This window comes from Hyaena hyaena, unplaced genomic scaffold, assembly GCF_003009895.1.
Source record: "Hyaena hyaena isolate Hyena2069 unplaced genomic scaffold, ASM300989v1 scaffold_153, whole genome shotgun sequence".
NCBI lineage: Eukaryota > Metazoa > Chordata > Mammalia > Carnivora > Hyaenidae > Hyaena > Hyaena hyaena.
The window spans coordinates 441,829-468,218 of NW_024080785.1; the positions used below are offsets into that span (position 1 = coordinate 441,829).

The 26,390-nt window shown below is 37.1% G+C and overlaps 1 protein-coding gene across 1 annotated transcript in view; it reads right to left on the minus strand.

Annotated features, from left to right (window-relative positions):
- Window positions 1–6,153: 6,153 nt before the first annotated feature.
- DPY19L2 (dpy-19 like 2) overlaps window positions 6,154–26,390 on the minus strand; it is an 87,677-nt gene continuing 67,440 nt past the window's right edge. The window contains exons 17-22 of the mRNA XM_039239128.1: window positions 23,533–23,557; window positions 15,273–15,392; window positions 14,193–14,367; window positions 11,001–11,100; window positions 9,527–9,652; window positions 6,154–7,748 (exon numbers count right to left, since the gene is read on the minus strand). Coding sequence (XP_039095059.1) covers window positions 7,598–7,748; window positions 9,527–9,652; window positions 11,001–11,100; window positions 14,193–14,367; window positions 15,273–15,392; window positions 23,533–23,557 — 697 coding nt within the window. The 3' untranslated portion in view covers window positions 6,154–7,597. The remainder of the gene's footprint in view (window positions 7,749–9,526; window positions 9,653–11,000; window positions 11,101–14,192; window positions 14,368–15,272; window positions 15,393–23,532; window positions 23,558–26,390) is intronic.

The following is a 26,390-nucleotide window of genomic DNA, read 5'->3' on the forward strand; positions in this document are numbered from 1 at the left end:
CTTGGCCTTTAAAAAAATAAAAGCAAATTTAATTTGTAATTTTCCTATATATTATAGAGCATGGGTGTTTAATAGACATAGGCCATCACATATACTGTGTTGGGTGGCAAAAACAGAGCTCTTGCCATCCGGAGGCTATTTTAAGGCCATGAAGAAATCACATTATATTGCTCATTATTATGAATTGTAATACAATTTCTATGAAAGAGGTGTGTGTTCAAAGTCCAATGAACCATGATGTGCTAATATTTAAGAAGTTATACTCCGTTTTCTTCTCAGTGCTATTCAGGGTTTCCAACTTTCCCTTAATGCACATAAATTACTTTCACAGGAAACATTTTAAAGTAACCAAATTTCTATCAAATTTCTATCAAGTTTGTGTTCAATAAAGGCACCATCACATCTGCTGTTTGAAGAAATAAATCGCACAAATGGAAGCTCAATAAACTCTACAGCCTGGCATTTTGTTTGGCTGCTAGACTGCAGTCATCAGAACAACTTGTGATGCTTGCATAAGCACACTGGGTCCACTGAAAGAGATTCTGAGGTTTAAGAACCACTGAGGTGCTAGCACAGCCCTTTTATTTTTTAACTTAAAAAAGTTAAGTGGCTTATATATTTATACACACCCCACCTTTGATAGCTTAAGTATTTTTAACATTATATTTAAAATTGAGTCCTGCTGATACCTAAGTAGATCACATTCACATCTGTACAGTATTCCATCGTATGGGAATACTTCATTATCTGGTCTACTGGTGGCCCTTTAGGTTGTTTTCAGCATTTATTCTCCTAAGGTAGCAATAATGCTTCAATAAATATTCTTGTAATTGGTTTCCCTGGCATATTTGTACACACATTTCTTTTGGGTGAAATTGTTGGCTGCAGGGACTACACGCTTTCAAGTTTGCTAGGTAATTAAAAATTATTTTCCAAGATGGCCGTATTCCCCTACTACAATTTCGTGAGCACCCATTTTGTTACTCCCTGTTTTCATTGATTATTATCAGACTTGCACATTTTGTCATGTGTTTTCTTTTTTAATGTTTATTCATTTTTGAAGGGTGGGGAGCAGAGAGAGAGAGGGAGACACAGAATCCGAAGCAGCCTCCAGGCTCTGAGTTGTCAGCAAAGAGCCTGATGCAGGGCTCGAACTCAAGAGCTGCGACATCATGACCTGAGCCAAGGTCAGATGCTTAACCGACTGAGCCACCCGGGCACCACTGTCATGTGGTTTTAATTTGCATTTCCCAATATTCTTCTAAAAGTTGTAATGTTCTGCCGTTTTCATTTAAGTTCTTGACCCATATAAATTTTATTTTTATGCATGAAGTCATATACTTAGCTGTTCTTTTCAAGTTTTCCTTTTGTGTCTCATGGTTAAGGATTTTCAAAAAGACTTGTCTTTATCTCTCACCCCATCTGTTTTGAGGAGACTCAATGGATTTATCAAACAATATGAATGGAGCTCCAGAGAATTTTAAAGATTAAAAATACAGGGAGTTTTTCCTGGACATAAAACTTCACTAGTTCACATGAGGCCAAAAAAATGTTGAAAATTTACTAATACTATTTCTGTATCCTATAAAGAGCAACTCAGTTTAGATGAATAATAATGTTTTAAGAAATTTCAGTCATAGGGAAGCCTGGGTAGCTCAGTCAGTTGAGCGTTTGACTTACCCTCAGGTTATGATCTCAGGGATCTGGAGTTTGAGCCCCTGTCAGACTCTGTGCTGACAGCTCAGAGCCTGGAGCCTGCGTGGATTTTGTGTGTGTGTCTCTCTCTCTGTCTCTCTCTGCCCCTCTCCCACTCCCTCTCTCTCTCTCTCTCAAAAATAAAAAAAAAAAACATTAAAAAAATAAAAATAGTTTGACCTCCTCCTGGCTGATTTGGATGCCTTTTTGTGTGTGTGTGTTGTCTGAGTGCTGAAGCTAAGACTTCCAATACTATGTTGTATAACAGTGGTGAGAATGGACATACCTGTCTTGTTCCTGACCTTAGGGAGAAAGCTCTCAGTTTTTCCCCATTGAGGATGATATTTGCATTGGGTCTTTCATTTATGGCTTCTATGATCTCAAGGTATGGTCTTTCTATCCCTGCTTTCTTAAGGGTTTCTATAAAGAAAAGATGCTGTATTTAGTCAAATGTTTTCTCTGCATCTATTGAGAGGATCATGTGGTTCTTGTCCTTTCTTTTATTAATGTGATGAATCACATTGATTGTTTTGTGGATATTGAACCAGCCCTGCATCACAGGTATAAATCCCACTTGGTTGTGGTGAATAATTTTTTCAATGTATTGTTGGGTCTGGTTGGCTAATATATTGTTGAGGATTTCTGAATCCATGTTCATCAGGGAAATTGGTCTGTAGCTCTCCTTTTTCATGGGGTCTTTGTCTGGTTTTAGAATCAAGGTAATACTGGCTTCATAGAAAGAGTTGGGAAGTTTTCCTTCCATTTCTCTTTTTTGGAACATCGTCAAGAGAATAGATGTTAATTCTTCCTTAAATGTTTGGAAGAATTCCCCTGGAAAGCCAGCTGGCCCTATACTCTTGTTTTTTTGGGAGATTTTTGATTACGAATTCGATTTCTTTACTGATTATGGGTCTGTTCAAATTTTCTATTTATTCCTGTTTCAGTTTTGGTAATTTATATGTTTGTAGGAATTTGTCCATTTCTTCCAGATTGACCATTTTATTGGCATATAATTGCTCATAAGATTCTTTTATTATTTTTATTTCTGCTCTGTTGGTTGTGATTTCTCCTCTTTCATTCTTGATTTTATTTGGGTTCTTTCCTTTTTCTTTTTGAATAAACTGGCTAGTGGCTTACCAATTTTGTTAATTTTTTTCAAAGAACCAGCTTCTGGTTTCATGGATCTGTTCTACTGGTTTTTTTTGTTTGTTTCGTTTTTTGTTTTTTTGTTTTTTTTTGGTTTCAATAGCATAGAGTTTTGCTCTGATCACTATGATTTCCTGTCTTCTGCTGGTTTTGGATTTTATTTGCTGTTTTTTCCACCTTTTTGAGGTATAAGGTTAGATTGTGTATCTGAGACCTTTCTTCCTTCTTTAGGAAAGCCAGGATTGCTATATACTTCCCTCTTATGACTGGCTTTGCTGCATCCCAGAGGTTTGGGGCTGTGGTGTTATCATTTTCATTGGCATCAATGTACTTAATTTTCTTTTCAACTTCTTGGGTAGCCCATTCATTTTTTAGTAGAATGTTCTTTAGTCTCCAAGTATTTGTTATCTTTCCAAATTTTTTCTTGTGGTTGATTTTGAGTATCATAGCTTTGTGGTCTGAAAATATGTATGGTATGATCTCTTTCTGTGCTTGTTGAGGGCTGATTTGTGTCCCAGTGTGTGATCTGTTCCAGAGAATGTTTCATGTGCACTGAAGAATGTATATTCCACTGCTTTAGGAAGAAATGTTCTGAATATATCCCTTAAGTCCATCTGGTCCACTGTGTCATTCAGAGCCATGATTTCCTTATTGATTTTCTGCTTAGATGATCTGTCCTCTGCTGTAAGGTGTTGAAGTCTCCTACTATTACAGTATTATCATCAATGAGTTTCTTTGTGACAATTTATATATTTGGGTGCTTTCACATTTGGACCATAAATGTTTACAATTGTTAGGTCTTCTTGGTAGATAGAGCCCTTAATTATAATACCCTTCTTCATCTCTTGTTACAGTCTTGATTTTAAAGTCTAGAATGTCTGATATAAGTATGGCTATTCTGGCTTTCCTTTGTTCACCATTAGCATGATAGATGGTTCTCCATCCCCTTACTTTCAATCTGAAGGTATGTTTAGGTCTAAACTGGGTGTCTTGTAAATAGCAAATAGATGGATCTTACTTTCTTATCCATTCTGTTATCCTATGTCTTTTGATTGGAGCATTTAGTACCTTGATGTTTAGAGTGAGTACTGAAAGATAAGAGTTTATTGCCATTATGTTTCTCGTAGAGTTGGAGTTTCTGGTGGTTTTTCTCTGGACCTTTCTAGTCTTTGTTGCTTTTTGTCTTTTTTTTTTCTTTTTTCTTTTTGTCTTTTCTCCCCTCAGCGAGTCCCCCTTAAAATTTCTTGCAGGGCTGATTTAGTGGTCATGAACTCCTTTTTGTCTGGGAAACTTTTAACCTCTCCTTCTATTTTGAATGACAGCCTTGCTGGATAAAGAATTCTTGGCTGCATATTTTTCAGATCCAGCACATTGAATACATCCTGCCACTCCTCTCTGGCCTGTCACGTTTCTGAGGATAGGGCTTCTGCAAACCTCATCTGTCTTCCCTTGTAAGTTAAAGACTCCTTCCCTTGCTGCTTTCATGATTCTTTCTTTGTCTGAGTATTTTGTGAATTTGACTTTGATATGCTTTGTTGATGGTTGGTTTTTGTTGAATCTACACTTTTATCTGTGTTGATTAAGTCCCTGACTCTTTTCTTTCTTTTGGGGTGAATTCCTTTGTTTCTTCGTTTTGAAGGAAGAAAAGGAATAAGGTAAAAAAAAAAATCTCTCCACACACACACACATACACACACACACACACGGAGTATTATATACTATTATGAAAAATAGTCTCTGTAAAATACTTCCATATGTATTTATAAATAATAAAACATAAGTGTTTAAATTATGTTAAAACAAAATATGCATCCCTAATAGTAAAGTTGGAAGAAAACAATGACACGATTGTGTTTGTTGAGTATTTCCCTTCTTTCAAATTTCTTTATTCAAAATTAAAATTCTCAGTTTGTATATATCAAATTAAATATAATTTTTATTATTAAAATTAACAGGAAAAGTACTCAATGCATTTTGCTGTAGCATCTATTACTGGAAAAACAGTAGAAGACAGATCAGTCACTGAAGCTGTACATCAGAAGATGGATTGATAGAAGATGGAGAGGATGGTCGTAGCTTGTGTGCAACTCACTTCTAGCCATAGTTTCAAATAAATGTGCATATATATGATCACAGGAAATCAAGGGAAACACTTCATTGGATTGGGGAAAATCTACCTATGACTCAACCCACAGTGTTCATGCAGAGTCTTCACATTTCAAAAATATAAACAATAAAATATATGCGGGCAAGAGGCCAATAGCATTTGTACAAATGTAAGCTGTAGCCCAGTATTTCTATTTATTGACAGAAAATAAAGGTAGAACTATTTGAAATTCTGAGATGAAATAACTGACCATGTAACTTGATATTACTAAGTTGGTTATTTGGTGAATAGAAAGAATGAGCAATGGAAATAAAATTTTTGAGTGCATATCTGTAAGTGCCAAACACTTTACTACATTATCTTATATTACCTCATAATGATGCTACCAAGTAGGTAGTTTGAGTTCTGATTTACAGGTGAAGAAATTGAAGCTCACATTCATGTGACATGGCCAAGCTTAATTAGCACAGTGCCTGGCATATAGTAAGTGCTCAATAAATAACTTTTGAATGGATGGTAGGTAATACACCCAGTAAATACAAGTGCCAGGATTTAAAATTCGACCCAACTGGTTACAAAGCCCACATTACTTCATTCACAATACACTACCTTCTGTGTGAGACTGTGCAGAATTATTTTTAAATGGCAAAGAAAGATCATTGCCAATGTAAACATGGTTAATACATTTAAGAACCTATGATTTCTACCTTCATACCAGAATTATTTCAATGTCAAAATGTATGCTTAGTAAAGGATGAGAAAGATAGAAAACACACAGAGGATCTTCAAGGGCTTTTTTAATTTTTAAACATACATAGTACATGAAAGTAACACAAATCCATATCAATACATTATATTTGTATGAAACATTTAATTAGTTAATATTGTTCTTCCCTTTTTTGGTTTAACTCTACCAACTTCTTTAAAAATATTTTTATGACAATACCATCAAAAATGTGTTACTTTAATTTTATGAATGTTAGGTGTTATGTCTCTTTTCCTTCTTTGCCGTACACAGCAAAACAAATTATTTGAAAATTCTAAAATAGTAAAATGTGGCACACTTTCTTAGCTGCTTTGCATTTGGTGTCAAACTATTTGACAACTATACAAGTTGAAGACAATAAATCCATGTAAGAACACTTGTATAAAATATTTTATTAGGTAATACAGCTCTTCTTTTAAAGAAAATTCTACCAGCTTCTTGAAAATATTTCCTATGAAAACATCATCCAAAATGTATTTTAATTATTATGAATGTTAGGTTGTCCCATACCTAGGCCCAAATTACTTGAAAATATTGATAAAATGTGATATGCTTTCTTAGCAGTTTTGCATCCTGTATTAAGTATTTTACAATTATAAAAGTTGAAAAATAATTTTATTGGTTTTCTTGAATATAATCTGCTACCTACCATATATAAACTAATCTATGAAATTAAGTCATTTGTTATCTCAAATTTAGAGAGCCAAGAACATAAGGGAATTCTAAAGACTCTGAGGTGATTAATTTAAAGTAGATAGGTATGAAAATACTACAGATGTGGCATATTTACTATGTATCAAGCAAGACTGCATTTGGCAACATCTTCAAGATGACTATTTCCCACTGCCAAAGCATTATTGTTGCGTAGGTTTTATACTGGAGGAGAAGATTTATAAAACATCAACTTCCTCATCCAAACCCAAAAGTAAATGAGGATGTAGAAATATGTTATTATAAAAGATGATGATCGGAAAGACGGTAATCAAAAAGAAAGACTGTCTAATAAACTACAGGGCTGTCAAGATGGAAATGCCTTTGCTTCATTCAGGATCTAGAATCTTAAAATCTCATATGATAAATTTAACTGGATTTTCTTTTCTGATTATGTGTAACCCCAAAATTTGGTCACGCACCATTGCCATTTTTCCTTTACCTGGATGTTAAAAGAAAAATCACTAGATTGTAAAGATAGATTAATAACCTGTTGAACTTAGGTTGGGAACTAATCAATAGAAAAAGTTATCTGGTTGGGTAAATAAATTTCAAGAGATTCAAAACATTACAAAATAAGTTATTTAAAAAAATATTTAAACTGAAATGATAAAAAAAATATTAAAAGCTATCAAAGATCTTTCCCGAGGGCTAGTAAAAGCAAAAACAACCTTAAGAGACACATGGTTACACACAAATTTCTTCATGGAGGTATAGAAGTTGTGATCAGTATCAAGATTTTAAGGAAGTGTCATTTCAGAAAGTGCATTAAGTCTATCTGAAGTCGTTTAAAGAGTTTGAGCTGGTACATGCTGGTACTAGGTAAAATCTGAAGCAATTCACCTCGTTGGATACAAAAGGACTTACATATACCCTTGATTTACTAACTTTCATTGTTCCTTTACATATATTTTTCTTTAAAACGTTAAAATGGACATTTGTTTCTGCAGCATGAAATGATTTCATTTAAATAACAAGCTTAATAAGGCTGACATTCAATGGAAAACAATGAAATAATTTACCTTTTAGTAATCAGAATAACTAAAATATTTTTATTATCTTCTTTTTAAGGATCCCTTATTAAAGCTTGTGATTTTCATTAATGTAAATAAGACAAAGTGATTGATTTCTACACACCTCTTTGCATCACAGTGTGATGGGCAGTCTAGCTGTCAGTTAACCTTTAATACTCTGTACATACTATTTTGAAACACTGTGGTGAAGTAGGGCCTCGGGTCCTTGAGCAAGACGCTACATAAGGGAGGATTAGGTGTATTGGAAGGGTCTTCCACATCCCAAATTTCCAGCATGCTGCAACCAGGCCTAAAAAAAAAAAAAAAAAAAAAAAAAAAAGGCACATATATACCTGTATTAAAAATGCATTCAGATACAAGGGAAATAGGTAAATTATAAAGTAGCTCCAAGTTTTTTAGAGGCTAATTTATTTAATAAAGATTTTAAAGCATCATTTCAAAAAAATGTAAGTTCAACAATTAGAGACAGACACTAACTTATGGTCCACTTTCATGTTCCACGTACCCAGATAATCAGTATATTATTAATCCTACCAATAAAAGTCCAATATACATTCAGATATACATATTTAAATTTTTATTTTCAAAATAAAATTAAATAGATATATTTTCTAAGTGGTATCACCATCCAAACATAAAGCCCATGAGTAGTAGGAGACAAATTAAAGGAAAGCTAATCTGATTCTGGATGAATTTCATATTCTTGAGCTTAACCTAACTTAGACTAGCATGAAAACATATAGTCCAAGGCAAAGAAGGAAAGCTCTTTTATCAGATGTGTTCTCCTCAAGTCTTTCCTATTTTAGGTGGCTCTATGATTCAACTGTCTGGGATAATATTTCCCACTAGAGAATAACCCTGCATGAGAGTGAGGAAAGGGAAGAAGTCAGGCAAAACTGAGTTTTATTTTTTTAATTTTTGTTAAGTTTATTTATTTATTTTGAGAGAGAGAAAAAGAGAGCACATGAGTAGGGGAGGGGCAGGGAGAAAGAGAATCCCAAGCAGGCCCTGTGCTATCAGCACAGAGCCTGACGAGGGGCTCAAACCCACGAACTGCAAGATCATGACCTGAGCTGAAGTCAAATGCTCAACAGACTGAGCCACCCAGGTGCCTCCATCTTATTAAATTTTAAATTAATGTGATGTGCATTTGCATTATGTTTCTGCTTCTTTTACAAGATGCCGTATCTTCCTAGATATGTTTATTAGATATTAAAATTAGATATAAAAATTGGCTACTAAAACTTGTAAACCTAGTTTTTCAAAAATGTTTTATAGTCGAATTCCTAGTTATCTATAGGAGAAACGAGAATTTTTAATGTGAGGCCTAACACGACTAAGATTCCTTTTAGTCAAGGAATCCAAAAAAAGGCCTCAAGATAACCTTTCAGGATTTTGTGACTTTTAGAAATTCAAAATTTAGAAATTAAAAATTGTACTTAAGAATGTTTTTTTTTTACTCTGTTCTCTTGAGTTATCTGAAACTTTTCTCACAAGTCTTATAAATTTAATGTTATCCACCTGTAGCAACAGAATGCTAATGTCTCTATTGCTGTAAATTCAAATCTGTATTTCACACATCTAATAGAAATTATCATAAAAATTTGAAACACTATGAAAGAAAGCTACATTTATGATGCTAAATTTAAATGAAAACTTCTGGAAGCTAAAATACACTATAGTTTTTTGAAATTAGATTCTACTTAAATGACATTTAGTTTCATACATTCAATGATTTTAAAATACAGTATTTTTAAAGTTTATTTATCTTAAGAGAAAGAGAGAGAGCAAGCAGGGGAGGAGCAGAGAGAGCAGGAAAGAGAGAATCCAAAGCAGGCTCCACACTGTCACGGGGCTTGATCTCCTGAACCAGCAGATCATGACTCGAGTAGAAATCAAGAATCAGATGCTTAACTGACTGAGTCCCCCAGGCGCCCCTACCACAATAGTATTTCAATGGAATTTATTTAGAATAAAAATTCTTAAAGAATCATAGCTACTGTAATAAAGTAAAACAGTTGTTGCTTAAAGAGACTCCATATTATAGAGCATAGGGCTCATACTCACTTAGTTCTCACAACACACCACGCCTCCTCTAAGACGTAATAATTCACATGTAACTCCAACAGTTTATCTCTCACTTCTTTTGCAGATTTTCGACTATATGCAGAATAAACAATTTTTGTCCGGGCCCTTTACATTCAAAACACAAGTTGAATTTTTTTTTTTAAATAAATTATAGTAGAATGGACTAGAGAAATTTTGCTGGCAAATTAAAATCTTAACACTGACTGTGTGGAGCATTCATATATATGACCTCAAGCAGCAGGAATTGTTTTGGGGATAGCATAGATTACTTTTGGATAGCAGTTTCCACATTTCTACTTAAGTATGCATGTGCTAAACCTTACAGTGGTTTGAATTTTGTATGTACTGCTTGTTAGTGTTTACTGGAACAGACAGACATAAATTGGTTTAGAGTCTAGAGCTGGGTAGCAGGATAATAGTTCAGGATATAAAATTTGCTTTGCATAATGCATAAAATAATTAATCTGCTCATGGAACGCATTCAGATAAGAGGCTGAAATGAGTGGAAACATTTCAGTAGCTAATTTCATCTGTAGAAGCTCTGAAAAGCATCTGAGTTGAAATTGAAATGCAGCAAATCGAACATTCAGACGGAGGGCATCTAGGATAACAGTCAGGTAGAGAAAATATCTTAATGGAAGCTTGAGAAACAGGATTACTCACCAAAACACGGTACAAAAGATGATTTGGCCTTAAACGGGTGTTATTATGAAATCCCGAAAAATTATCATTTACGCATTGGGCATTTCTTAAAATTTCAAGCATATGGGATGTCCAATGTCCACAACCAGACATAAAACTTTAAGTAATTTAAAACGCTACCTCTAACAATAGGCCAAAGATGCATTAACAGGAAAAGATTACCCTGACAGTGACTAAAATGATTAACATAACTTTTAAAGTCAGTTATTTAAGGAAGACATAACTTTCACACCTCAGTGAAAACCTGAGTTCTCATAACTGGCTAACACCCTAAATTTACATTAAAGCACGTAATATAGCAAATTGCATGCACTTTTTCTGTTTTTAAAAAAGGCTAGTTATAGACCGCCAGTAAGATGGAGGATGGTTTCTCCAATCAGGCAGAGGGGCTGTGGAGTCCAGAGCAAGGGCTGGCAAACCACGGCCGTGGGCCAGAGCTGCCCCATCTGCTATTACTAGTACTCAGTAGTTCTACTGGAACAGATAGACACACACACAGGTTAGTCAGAAATATGTGACATTTCCACTTTGAGAATAATTAACCTGTTTTCATTCTTCGGAGATTTATTAAGCATCTTTGAGAGCCAACAGATACCTAATTATAATTTCTGGATGGTTATTATACATTTTTAATCTTCCATCATGAGTATGAAGATGAGAATATGTGCATGTGTATAACATTTTCCCTAATCCTAAGAGTCAATATAAGTTGTAAGCAGGTCTAGTTGAAACATTTTAATCAGTTGCCAACCTCAAGTCTGCATCCTCATAATGTGGGTGATTCACAATGGGGTGAAGGGTAGACAGCTTGACACTGGCCATTGTAGGCATGGCACCTGCAAAAACAGCATCTGGAAAAAAAGAACATATTCCTTAATGACATGTTTTAAAGAAAACCAAAGGTTATTTTTCATCAATAATATTTGAACTCAAGAAAGACAATACATTTAAATAATAACCATTGGCACTATTCTTTTTCTTTGCTCAATATTGTCTACTATAATAAGAGCCAATTTTGTTATCTCTGTACTGGGAACTGTGTGAAATATTTTTACTAGGATTAAAAAATCTAATTTGCACAACTTTATAAAATGGGTTATATGTTATTCTTGTTTTGTAAATGAGGAAGCAAACAGCAGAAAGTCTTGACTTGCCCAAGACTACACACCTTGGTAGTACTGGAGCCCACCCTCTTATCCTCGTTACTACAACTTTCTGCCATGTTCAAGGTCAAGGTAAAAGATGATACTAAGGGCACCTGGGTGGCTCAGTCAGTTAAGCGGCTGACCTCGGGTCAGGTCATGATCTCCCGGTTTGTGAGTTCCAGCCCTGCATCGGGCTCCGGCCTGACAGCTCAGAGCCTGGAGCCTGCTTCAGATTCTGTGTCTCCCTCCCTCTCTGTCCCTTCACTGCTGTGCTCTGTCTGTCTCTCTCAAAAATAAACATAAAAAAAAAAAAAAAAAGATGATACTAGGGGCACCTCGGTGGCTCAGTTGGTTAAGCATCCAACTTCAGCTCAGGTCATGATCTCATGGTTTGTGGGTTCACGCCCCATTTTGGGCTCTGTGCTGACAGCTAGCCCAGAGCCTGGAGCCTGTTTCAGATTCTGTATCTCCCTCTCTCTTTGACCCTCCCCTGCTCACGCTCTCTCTTCCTCTCTCTCTCTCTCTGAGAAATAAATAAAACATTAAAAAAAAGACAATACTACAAAAACACACAGGACCAGAAAGAACTGTCAAATTTTATATTTTATTTCAATAATTTGAAATGCTAAGAACTGAGAGACTGTTACAAAGGGCAAGTCTCATGCTACATCTTTTAAAATGACTTTCAGGGGTTGTGAACTATAGTTTCTTGGAAGACAAAAAGACCAAATGCTTACCTCCTGGCACTTTTGTATAATACATTATATAATTTTGAAGGTTATCATTTTTAATCAGCGTAATAAAATCACTAATAAGAACAAGACAGGTCATTCAGATCTACTGTAAATAACTATTTACTTGCAAATATAACTAAGTATTCTAAATTCTAAACTTCAAATGAAAATCTCTACATAGGAATTAAATTTACAAATATATAAATCAACCAGTGTAGACATGTGTATTTATTATCACAAGATTCAACAATTAATGATGGAAAGCTCTCAGGCTAGAGCAGTGGTTCTCAACCAGAGGCGATTTTGCTTCCAAGGGATATATGTGGTCAACTTCTGGAGACATTTTTGGTTTGCATGCTGTGCAGGATAGAGGTGCTACTGGCAACTGGTGGGTAGGAGGAAGGGATGCTGCTAAATCCTTTGTGATGCACAGGACACTCCCTAAAGCCAAAAGTGCCAAGGTAGAGGAAACCTGGGCTAGAGGGACTCAAAGCCAAGGGCCACAGTTCTCAGGAGGAAACGAGGCAAGCCTCTTCAGCAAGAGCTGTAATCACTAAAGAGAACCCATCTGTGGCAGAGATCGGGGGAGAAATACCCTGTACACTCTTCTAGGTGGTGAGATAAATATGAACACGGTGGCAGAAAGAATATGGTATTTTCCTATATGTATACTGAAGTCTCCATATACACTCGACTGACTATATTAGAAAAAAGTATCCTTTCTGACTTGACAGAGCTTCACTAATACATGATTAGACCATGGGCTGGATTTCAGTTCTTACTTGTTCTCTCAGCTGAGCACTTTTATGCAGTGCACAAACCAAACAATGCTACAAGGGGGACCTGAATGTAAGCACTAGTCTCACCCATGTTATAGAGTATATGCTGATTTTAATAAACATGCGGTAACCATAAGAGAACTCAAAATACAAGGATGAAAAAGACTTGTAAGAAGATCAAAGAAGAGCAGAAACTGTGCTGGGAGTTTGTGAGAGTTATCTTAGAGGAAGTTGCCAAATGTAGGCTCTCTCTGCCAGGAACCTAAGACAAACACTGGAACAAAAAAGACACACTAAAATATTTTAAAAGTAGGTACCCGGTAAAGCTTGGGAAAAATAACTAACTGGGAAGGGGTAAGGGAGAGTAAAGGGGGCACCTATACCTTGTACTTCTATAGGGAAAATTCACAAGAGGATTAATTTTAAAATTCTGACTAAATCATCTTGGCAGCTATAAAAGATCAGGTACTGTCACCTCTGAAAACCAAATATCTGAGTTGAAACTTATAAAACTTACTTAATGATGGCTAATTAGTAAAATGGTGACTACCAAATAAACGATAAGAGGAAACTGACCCAAGGAGTCACAGGATGGATTTAAAGAAGCCATAGTGATGAACTAGTGCCATAGAAAACTACTAAATATCAAAAATAGTCTGGGACAAGATTATAAATTACTTCTAGAAAATACTGTAGAATACACTTATTCTCTGGAAAGGTATTTAAACATGAAATACGTTATCTCTGCCTGACGTAGTTGTGGATAAAGACAAGGGGGGAAAAGGTAAGTTAAAAATGATACTTTGGAGGATTTATACTCATCTCTTTGAAATGATTTAGTGAAGAAAAAAGAGGATATGAGATTCTAACTCTTCTGTGTGGAAATGGTTTTACAGAGTTTGATCAGAGAGTCAGCACTGACTGAAGTGAAGAAGGGGTGTTGTTCACATCCCCACGGTCAGAAGTATCCTTTCCAAGTAGGAGTGAAATTTTGTTATTAAGGATTTCTTTTATTTGTCATCGTTAAGAGTTAAAATACAATAAGGATGTCAGGTTTTAGTATGTAACTGTGAACAATCATTAGTTCCTCACGTTAATTAAAATTCTTGACAGTCATCTAGGAGGTATTTAAAGAGGGCACAACAATGTTTTTTGAAAAGGTTTGATTTGGTGGACACTGCAATTAGCGTGCTCAGAATCTGTGAGCGTATAAATGTCACTCTGTGTGTGCATTGTTAAATGTGTGTATATTACTAACTATACATATACGCAAACAGCTACATACCTGGTCTAGTATTGTATTTGATCCATTGTATCAATTGTTCCTGAGGCAAATTGTTAAATTCTCCTATTATGCTCCATTGATTATGGAGGTTCACACAACCCTGCAGTGACATCATTGCTAGAAGGCCAAAGATAACATTCTCAAAGCGAACTCTGCAAAAAACCCAGCCAAAGAGCTGAAATGAAAGAAACCATTTATTTTTAATTCTTATATGAAGAGTGCTATAGGGCAAATAATAAACTCTCACCTTGCTACTTTAACCAGGGTGGATTACCATTTGATACTATTAATGCACTAATAATATACGGGACTACCATCACCTACTGTTTGAAAATAGCAAATATTTTGGAATTACAGGGCCAGTAAAAATGGAACTTTCTTTCCTTTCAAAAGAATTAAGGCAGAAACACACCTTATCTTTCTAGTATTGATTTACCACCAAGGATCAGCAAATCACAAAATTATGGAACATCCTAGAACTAAATCCTGTAACATCTGCCTTTTATGGCCATCTATGGAAACCCCACTAAGCAGTAACACATATATTCCTCTTGGGAAAATAAGCATTATGATATAATAAGACAAGACTCTTGTCATCAAAGCTAAGTAAGATGTTTCTAGAAGTGCGTCAGTCCCCAAATTCTAGCTGCTTTGTATATAACAATAACAGAACCCCAAAACTGACAACTTTTCTTAGGGGTTCTCTGAGCCACATAGGACAATATGAGAGCAATTAGCCTGCATCTCCTCTAGTATCAGAAGAACATCTGAGGACAGTCTTGGCGGACCAAGAAACTCTTTCACAGACCTAAACTCTAAATAACTATGTCTGCGGATAGAATACTAACAGAGAGTAAAGTGTGCCTCCTTTTTTGTCATAAAAGTATCAGTTAAAATCTAAGAATAATTTTCAAAGCTACTCAAAGTTGCTTTTGTTGTTCATAGTTAATCATGAAATAACATTTTAAATCATTTAAACCAAGTTTTCTTATGTTTTGGATTACTCGGCAAAACCATGGTTAACCACACTGCTGTTACTATAGTTGCTACAGTACAGTTACACAAGAATGAGCACCTTACCCGTCGAGAGCATATCAAGGAAGCTATAACACACATGTGAGGTGTTAGAAACAACTTCAGCCTCATAATTAAAATGGCAAGGACAGTGAATGCTAACAGTTGCAATATGTGAAAAATCAGCTGTAAAAACAAAACAAAATGACAATTTCACTTTATATATTTTTAAATTAATATAAACTATGTTAACACTATTATCATTCACTAGGACAAGGCCCTTTTAATTGAGTTATAGCCTGTTAATATTTATTCATTCATTCATTCATTCATTCATTCAAATTCAACCTATTTGCCAGGTACTGTTCTGGGGGCTCTGGATACAGCAGTGAACCAAACAACAGTGAGCCATTTCTGCCCTTGGGAGGCTTACATGTTTAGAACACTTAGCAAGGAGAAGCAAATATGGTCATAGCATGTAAATGAATCTTACAGAGTCTATCAAAAAGTGGTAAGTGCAGTGGAGGAGTGTACAGCGAAAGGAGCCTGGGAGCACAAGGTGTGGAGTGAGGCCCCAGGTGGGAGCAGTTGCGATTTCAAGTAGGATCATCAGGATGGGCCTCGAGGAAGAGGTGGTATTTGAACAGAACCCACACAAGGTAAGAGACTGAGCCACAGACATATAAACATGGAGCAGTTCACAAATTAGAGTGTCATTCAGTTGGCAACAAAACATGACTTTTAAAGCAGTGGAATGATATATATCAATATTTGTACTGATTAGTAGGACACCCCATTTTTATTGCTCAGTTCCACTGAGCAAAGGTTTTAGATGAAATTTTTCTAATAGACATATTTATAAAATATCAATCGATTCTTCACTAGAAAAATAGAGTTAATGCAACCAAAAGTTAAGTGGCAACTGAATATTAATGTTCTAACTAATTTTCAAATTAAATATTAAAGATAGTCTCATCTATAAAATATTAAATCGATACTGAGTGTTAGAGAAGATGCCATGAAAAGCACACTGAAATAGGTAATGGGTACATTTCTGTAATTTGGCAATATTTATCAGGAAGTTACTAAAGAGCCAACCCCCTCCCCATGACTTAAATTTCCATTCTAATTGAAGGGAAAATCAAGACAAAAAAATGCTTCTACAAATATTCATTGCAGTGAATTTTTAGCAGCAAAAATAGAAACAGCCTATGTGACCAATATAGAGGAATAAGTAAATCCCCACATTTCCCACATGTATATGGCCATTAAAAGATTACATGTTAGATTATGCAATGGCATGGAAAGTTTTCAGTATATTATGATGTACATACAAAATATTTTGTGAAAACTATCCATGTGTATATAGACATACATGGGGGGAAAGGCTATGAAAATATATACCTAAAAAGTGAACAGAGGTTATTCCTGAATGGTGATTTTTCTGAACCTTCTAAAAATTTTAAAATGTATTATTTTTATATCTAGAAATATATAATTCATATAAAAAACAGAATGCAAAACTGTTCCCAAAGCTGGTTTTTTCCTTTTTAAGTAAAGATGTTTAAAAATGAAATGTTAATTTTTTCATAATTCTTAAACCCAAAGCTGGAATGTGGAAGACTTATTTCAAAATCAATCCTTCAGGAGTGCCTGGGTGGGTCAGGAGGTTGAGCATGGACTTTGGCTCCAGTCATCATTTCAAACCCCACACAGGGCTTGCTGCCATCAGCATGGAGCCTGCTTCAGATGCTCTGTCCCCTTCTCTGTCTGCCCCTCCCCTACTCGCGCTCTCTCTCAAAAATAAACATTAAAAAAAAATCAATCCTTCATTTTTATTTAATTATTATTCTTAAAAAATTTTAAATTTATTTTTGAGAGAGCACGCTGGTGGGAAGGGGCAGAGAGGGAGAGAGAGACAAAGAATCTGAAGCAGCACAGGGCTGACAGTAGAGAGTCCAGGGCAGGGCTCAAACTCACAAACCGTGAATGAGATCATAACCCAAGCCGAAGTCCGCCGCTCAACTGACTGAGCCACTTAGGCACTCCCTTCATTTTTCTCTATTCGAACTCCTTTTTTGACAAAATCGGGGATATGATGCGGAGAGAACAGAAGACATCAATATACTTCACACCTGAATAGGTTCTTTTGTTTAGGACCATTAAATCACAGATTGGTAGATTACATGGGCCATCTTCTTTAATCATCTATCCAAAATAAAGATCTCTTCTGTAAGTCTAAGAACTGGATATTATTCACTAATTCTTGAAAAGAAATATGCCAAAGAGAGTACCTGTTATAATTATAATTATGAATAGCTGAAAATATTGGAAAATCTTTGAACCAATGTCTTCCCATAATTTCCACATCTCTGCAACTAGACAAAATTAATCTAAACCAATTCGGTACACATGACAATTTTCGATTATCCAAATACTATAATCATGACTTTGCAGTAACCCCACCTTCACCCTTAGAGAGCTTTCTATTTTTAAGCTAAATATTCAGAAACTTGGATTGTTAGTTCTGTGTTGTCACAATTCTGGTTGCCTTGCTCTGGACATGGTACAGACTACCCATGTTTTTGGTTAAAATGTGGCATCTAGAAATAGACTACCACAGGTATGGTCTAAGAAATGCAAGTACACATCTGACTTCTCCCAATATGCTTTCCTTTGGTTATTCTGAGCCACAGGATGAGACTATCATTGTCTCTCCTAAATCCCATCATTTCTACTTTATTTTTCCATCACTTCTACTTAGGACCAACTTCTCCTATGACCAAAATGAAATCCAAAGTAATAATTCTCCTTGATTTTACTCTATCATCTAAAGGCTGAAAGGACTTTGTTTTCATATAGAAACCTGAAAGATCCCTACCATTTCCTTATCTTCCCTGCATAATGTTTTTTGTGGGTGAAAGACCGAGAATAGCCATCCCACATGGCACCACTTATGTCTGTTTTTTATTGTCATCCACATGTTCAACCACTCTTCTACTCACTGGCCACTGACTTTCTATAGAGCTCTCTTGCCATAGTTATTTGATCTCCTAAACTATCAAATAGCTTTCTTTTTAACTACCAAATGGAAGACAGAAGTCTACAGTCAAAAAGTACAGTTCAGGGGGCACCTGATGGCTCAGTTCGGTAAGCGTCTGACTTTGGCTCAGGTTATGATCTTAGGGTTCATGGGCTTGAGCCCAGCATCAGGCTCTGTGCTGACAGCTCAGAGCCTGGAGCCTGCTTAGGATTCTGTGTGTGTGTCTCTCTCTGCCTCTCCACCATTCGTGCACTCTCTCTGTCTCAAAAAATGAATAAACATTAAAAAAAAATTTTAAAGTACAGTTCAGGCATGCCTGGGTGGCTCAGTCAGTTAAGCATCTGACTCTTGATCTTGGCTCAGGTCATGATCTCAGTTTGTGAGTTTGAGCCCTGCATTGGGCTCTGCACTGGGGTTTGGGGCCTGCTTGGGATTCTCTTTCCCTCCCTCCTTCTGCTCCTCCCCAGTTCTTTCTCTAATAATAAATAAACTTAAAAAAAAATACAGTCCAAAAATCTTTATTGTATGTACAGTTCATTAGTACCTCTTTCGACATAAGAAGATAGGAAAATCCTCGTAACATCTTTTAGAGGCTGGAAACTAGGAAAGAAGAGAAGCCCAGGAAACTGTTCATTACCCATCTTTGAAGGAAGTGAGCCAACTGGGTAAAGTGTAAGGTAGCAGCTACCAAGCATAAAGAAAACAACGACTAAGTACAGAAGGCCAGTCCAAATGGCAAACTGTCCCAGTCAAAACTACCTCCCACAACAGTGTAAAAACACCTTGAGAACATGATGGAGATGTCCTTCACTGGCACAGGTAACAGAGGGCAGAGTGTTAGCTGGAGCCCCTGACATATTGGTCCAGAAGGGACACAAATTTAAAAGTGGGAATTTACACAGCACTTAACTTACACTAGGTATTAATGTAAGTGTCTTACATGGAACTCATTTAATCCCATAGCCACCATTTGAGTTAAGAACTGTTATTAAAATTTTTTTTAATGTTTTTTTTAATTTATTTCTAGGAGAGAGAGAGAGAGAGACAGCTTGAGCAGGGGAGGGTCAGAGAGAGAGGGAGTCACAGACTGAAACAGGCTCCAGGCTCTGAGCTGGCAGTCAGCACAGAGCCCGACGCGGGGCTCGAACCCACGAACCGCGAGATCATGACCTAAGCGAAAGTCGGACGCTTAACCGACTAAGCCACCCAGGCGCCCCAGAGTTAAGAACTGTTATTATTGCTGTTGCTTTGGTTGTTCCCAAAAAGATGTAAAGCAACTTGACTAAGATCACACAGCCAGGAAGTGGAAGAACAAGGATCTGAGGCCAGCAAGCTCCTAGGTCTGTGTCTTTAACCACTATGCTTCCTTTCCAAACAATACACTATCAACCGCATGGTTCTAGTAGTCTGCGAACACAGACTTGCACAGACCACCAACTTACATCACTCAATCCATTTTCCAAAAGAAGTAATTCTTCCCCCTAATTCTGTATTACTTCACCCTTTCAACAGAGGTATTTCAACCAATACCTCCATATTGGTTCTGATAGCTTCAGCTGTATGTCACAGAAAACCCTCTGGCTGGCTGTAGAAAAACATTACTTGTGATACAAAACACAAACTCAACTGACTTAAAATATAAAGAATCAAATATAAACTAATGAAATTGGTTAGGGATTAGGAAAAGAGTGAAGGCTGATACAGGACTGACCATCATGGGCAAAAGGAAGTATGAGTGGGTCAAAAGAATATTCAGGAGTGAACACCCTCAGTGTTATCCCTTGCCTATCTTCACACTAGCTCCTCATTGATACTATAAAATTCTGGCATTAAATATTGCTACTAACTCTTTCCCCTCTTTTTCCTTCCTGTGAATTACTAGGCACTCCACCAATTTCTAAGCCCATAAAATAGAAAAATTGGTTAAAAGAAATGAATTTATGAAATAAATAAAATACAGACAAATATGTTAAATTGTAAAGAAAAATCACAACAGAATCCTTTAATCTAATAAACTTTATCAATTATCATGAGACTACTGAGGTAACTCAGGGGTTTATTTAGTGAGGGGAAGGTTGCGAACTGTCCCTGATTCAGAGGGTTGGCACAAAGCAAGGAATTTAGAACTTATCCCCTAATTATCCTAAGGAATCCTTACCTAATCCTGAAACAAGCTGGAATGTAGAAACTTCTGTTATCATATCACATCCAGAGTTAGATGCTCCCTGTACCCCTCCCAGGGCTTATGCCTTCCATACCTTATCATCCCTAAGGTGAAAACAGTCCTTGTCTCCTAAACCTTGTAAGGAGACAGATTTCTCGAGTGTGAGTGGGATGAGAAGCCAGCCAGACATAGGACCACATGGGCCCTGTTCAGCAATCTATCATAATTTCCTTCCAGAAAATCTACAGCTTTTAGAAATCTAATCTATGTATCAGGAGTTTAACATACTCTCTTTAGTTAAAAAAAAAAAAAAAAGTCAACACATTTGCTATCACTGTCTTTTAGTCTGTTTGACTTCTGGTTGCCTTTTAAAAAACTATCCTCTCTGTTGCCAACAGGGTGAAAATATCTACAGCTCAGATCCGACTATACCATCTCTTCTTAACAATAAAGTCCAGGAGATAGTCCAGCATCTTGGCATACAATGCCACCATAGTCTGAATGTGTGTCATTTTCTGCTACTTCTTGTCTTTTCTATGCATCAGCAATACTGATCTGCCTGCAGCTCTGAATTTATTACTTTGTGCCTTCTTCATACATGCGCATGCTTTGGCCGTGGTAAACTCCTCCTCAAACATCATTAATAAAATCTTTCCCTAACTACCCCTATCTCCTCTACACAGATTTACTCACTCCTTCTGCACTACTTTTATATCTACTTCCTCTGTCATAGCACGTATAATTATGTGTTCACATTGCCTGTCTTCCTCCACTATACATTAAATTCCAGAAAAGCATAGACCTGGTGTGTAATAAGCACATACTAAAGATTGAGCTGATTAATATACAGAACTAACAGAAATATTTTAAATGGGCAAAACAAGGATAAATGGAGAAATGAAAGACAATAAGAAAGCAAAATAATGTGAAAAATGAGGGCATAAAATTGAGGAATACTGTGTTTCTAAAAAGAGGTGGGTTTTTTATTTTTAATTATTTTATTATTTATCTCCTTTCAGTTTATTTATTTATTTTGAGAGAGCAAGCAAGCAGGGGAGGGGTAGAGAGAGAGGGAGTGAATAAGAAACCCAAGCAGGCTCCATGGCAGCAGTGTGGAGCCCAATGTGGGGCTTGAACCCACGATCTGTGAAATCATGACCTGAGCCAAAACCAAGAGTCAGACACTTAATGGACTGAGCCACCCAGGAGTATTGAGGTGGGTTTTAAATATAGTATGATAAAATATGAAGTATGAATGTGCGCTACTAAGTAAAAGTGGGCAATGTGACACGGCTGACTTGCATAAGAACAGTTCATGTTAGATGGGAGCATGTGGTGAGTGATTAACAGCATGGCGTTTGCTGCTACATGGCCTGGGTTCATGGCCTTTGGTTCCACAAAGCTAACGTCACTTCAGCTTTGCAACCCTAAGGTACTCAACTTCTCCATGCCTCAGTTCTCTCTCACCTGTAAAATATACAAAATTAATAGTACTTACCTCCATGGGTGGTTGTGAGAATTAAATTTTAAGTACACATAAATCATTTCCCCAAAATGCCCTGCACACAGGAAGCAGTGAGGGCTGACTACTACTTTGAGGGTATTGGAAATGGACTGCTAGTGTTCAAATGCAAGCTTTAGTACCATATAGCTGTAGAACGTATGAAAGCTACTTAATTTCTTTAGGTAAAGCCCAGACCTCTTTGCTTTTCTTCTCAGGCAGCCAGACTCCATTTCCCAGGGTCCTGGCAGTCAGGGGTGGCTGCCTGCCTGAGTTCCGGCTGCAGGCAGGAAGTTCACATTCCCATTTCCGGGCCTAGTCCTTACAAAACCTCCAGTGCACCCTCTTCCCTGTTCTCTCTCCTTTTCTGGCTCCATGCAGACAAGCACATCAGTCCTCCAGTGCACGGTCTTCCCTGATGCAGACAAGTACATGGGCTCGGGAAGCCACACGCTGAAGATGGCAGAGCTGTAAGTGGAAGGAACCTGGGTTCCTCAATCACTGCTTGTTGGAGGGCCACCTGCCAACCAGGAACTCCTAGTTTTAACTTTATGTGAGCAAAGAATTAGACTTCTACTGAGTTAAGTCATTGAAATGTCAGTGTTTGTCTCTGCAACGGCTACTAACATCTAATTAACATAATTTTCTTATTTGCAAAATGGGAATAATGTTATGAGAATTAAACAGCACAATACATGACACACAGTAACTACTATAAAATATCTGTTATCATTATAGGCTGTTTTTATTAGGTTCAAATTCAATTGCCTTCTCTTGTAAATTTGACCTTACCCTTAAGACTCAAAGTGATAATACTTAGGAAATCATATTTCTAGCCCCTGATGAACTTTCTTTTCTTATGCCACAAAATAATTTAGCACCATATAAAACATTGTGTTAATTGTATCATGTCTGTTGAAAAATTATACACAACTGAGGGCAGAAACATTGCTATTCCATCTTCTGTACCTGGGAAAACTGCTAAGATCATAGCTGACTGACCATCAAGCCTGTGTGTGGCAGAAGGCCACCAGTCACAGGGCCATGGGTATCCACCCTGATGGGCTCTAGCTGACTGGCTCAGTGGGCTAGGAATTAATGCTTCCATTGTTGAATGAATAAAAGAAGGTTTTTAATTATGCTCTGTGGTCATAAATGAGCCTTTTGGTTTTCAAATCCTTACTACTGTTCAAAAGAGCAGACAGAAGCATGGGAAGAGTCATACATACAAGGGTCATACAGACATACAGAAATGTATTACCAGTGCTGAATCACAGAAGCACGGCTGACAGTGCGTCAGCAGCAAGGCAATACCTTTGTGAATTACCCTTGAACTAGAATTTAATACACAAATATAGCAGAGATTAGGGGCACCTTGGTGGCTCAGTCAGTTAAGCATCTGACTTCAGCTCAGGTCATGATCTCACGGTTCGTGGGTTTGAGCCCCGTGTCGGGCTCTGTGCTGACAGCTAGCTCAGAGCCTGGAGCCTGTTTCAGATTCTGTGTTTCCCTCTCTCTCTGACCCTCCCCTGCTCATGCTGTGTCGCTCTCTTTCTCATAAATAAATAAAACATTAAAAAAATAACAAATATAGCAGAGATTAAAATGAAATCTTTACCTCACCATGTTCAAGGAGCTGTTTTCTGGAATAAAAAATATTCTGTATTTATTGAATGTCCATTATGATTACATAAAAATAAACTTCATTTGTTCTTAGATTTAAAAAAACTTGATTCTCTCTAAACTACTCAGTAACATAAATAAAAAATAAAAATGTTAGACAATATTACTAAAAATTACAGCAATACGAAGGCAGGATTGACAGTCATCTTATTTAAGGTATATAAAAAAGCCATGCTTTGGTTAGGATAAAATAGGTTTTACTGATGGCTGGAGACTGTACCTCTGGAAGAATTTTTAAAAAAGAATTTATATTAAATATTCAACCATGTACAGTATATACACTGCTTTACATAAGTACTGCTGGATTTTTGAGTTGCCTTTTTTTTTTTTTTTTTTTTTACAACTATATGTATCATGAACATCCTTGTACATAAAACTCTGAGCATCCCTGAGTATTTCCTTAGGATAAATTTCTAGAAGAAAAGTTATTGGGTAAAGCATATNTTGGTTAGGATAAAATAGGTTTTACTGATGGCTGGAGACTGTACCTCTGGAAGAATTTTTAAAAAAGAATTTATATTAAATATTCAACCATGTACTGTATACTGCTTTACATAAGTACTTCTTGTTTTTTTTTTTTTTTTTTTTTTTTTTTTTTTTTTTTTTTACAACTGTAAGTATCATGAACATCCTTGTACATAAAACTCTGAGCATCCCTGAGTATTTCCTTAGGATAAATTTCTAGAAGAAAAGTTATTGGGTAAAGCATATAAATATTTTTAGTTCCAGAAAAGTTTATGTCTAAAAGTTTACTAGATTTTTATGGTGCACCGACCGAGCTCTAGGCACTGTGGAGGGAACACAGCATGAATAGTGTAAATATCACCCTTCTCCTCTTCGGCTGCATGTTAGAGTCACAAGAGAGGTACCGAACTGCCTATTTCATTGTTCCACTGAGAAGATTGGAGACTTCAGTTTTACATGCAGAGAGGCCTTCTAATATGGATTTTGGGGTTGGAGAGAAAAGTAAGACTGTTCGAGTAAGAAAGTAAGAAGTAAGGGAAGTTCAAGGGCACACACAAATCCAGACACTTTTTTTTTTTAAAGGCTGGTCAGGGGAAGGCCTATGAGGAAAGCATTACAATCGCCAAATTGCTACGCCTCCATTGCGGCTCCTTCCTAACTTGAGCAGTGGAGGGAGGGGCCAAGGGGCGTGGCTTCCCAGGTCCTGAAATCTACTGGGCACAAGGGAAGGCTGCAGCGAACTACAGTGTGCAGACGAGAGGCCCTGACAGTAACTGTTGATGTGAATAAACCTAGCAGCTAATTTAAAATGTGAATATACAACCAGATCTGCAAATATAAAAATGAAATAGAGAAATTAAATTGATAAAAAGCAACAATAGATATTCAAAAAAGAGAGGCTAAGCAAAAGATGGAGAGCCTACAATTCTGAGATAAAGAACGATGTGAACGTTCAGATTTAAGTGTCTGAAGAACATATAAATACACACGCACCACACGTACATGTGCATATGCATATCTTAAAACTCTATAAATTTCCAGAAAGCAAAACTTTATATAAAATTTCTCATATGTAGGGGCACCTGGGTGGCTTGGTTGAGCATCCAACTCTTGACTTTGGCTCAGGTCAGGATCTCAGAGTTCATGGGTTTGAGCCTGAGATCAGGCTCTGTGCTGACAGCATGGAGTCTGCTTGGGATTCTCTCTCTTCCACTGTCTCTGCCCCTCCCCAGCTTGTGCACTCTCTCACACTCTGTCTCTCAAAAAAAATAAATAAACTTAAAAAAACCTCTCATCTGTAATGCTCAATGCTAGGAAACAATAAAGCAATATCTACAAAATGCTGAAAAAAATCCTAGAAATACCTATTAAACAAACCATCAACTTAATGTGAGGACTAAGTAAATGTATTTTTCAAACAAGAAAGCACTCAGAAACCCTTGGGAAGAACACCCCACAGCACAGCTGCCGTTGCACTACTCTGAAAGTGGCCCTGCTGTGCGTGTGACAGTGGCCCGCTGAAGTGGCAGTGGCGTGCTGAGGCGATGCGGACTCTGTGGACCTGAAGTTGCTACGTTCCCCAAATGCACTCGGGTTGTATGGCTGCTTGACCCCGGCAGATCTCGGGCTGTGACACTTCTCCACCTCCCCCATCCCCCACTCAACCCCAGGCAACAGGGAAGCAGCGACCAGTGGGACTGTTCAGGGCTATATACCAAAGCCCGCGGACTGGGACCTGGAAATGTGGCAGAGCGTGGGGCATAGAACTCAGCCCACCTTGGCTACATCCTCAGCACAGGGAGATTGGACCCGAAGAAGTGATTTGCAATGCTTGGTTGAGAAGGGACTGGGGCGACGCCATTTTTCTCCCTACAACCACCAAGGAGGGGCCTCAGGGAGGCCAGCGGACACAGTGGAGACAAGACCGGCCTACACCAAGCCATGCCCATCCCCTTCAGAGAGCTGTTTTGTTGTTATTGTAGCTGTTTTTACCTGAGCCTGAGTTTGCATGTTTATTGGTTTTGTCTGTGCGTTTGTGTACCTGTGTTCCCTCTGTGGTTGTCTGTTTTCTTTTTCCAGGGCTGCCTCAAGAAACAAGCCAAACTACACATGGTGGAGAGTCCCAAATACCACTACCAGTAAGGAAACAAAAAAACCAAAAGCTCAACAAGAGAAACAAAGAGACACCATCCAAAGAACACTTCCTGAACAGACAGGCCCTGAACAGTCAAAAGAGCCCTCTCTAACACAGCAGAACTCGCAGGGGCTGAGGGTACAACAAGCTTTTAAAAGTAACAAGAGATAGGAAGCTAACCAAAATGATGAAAT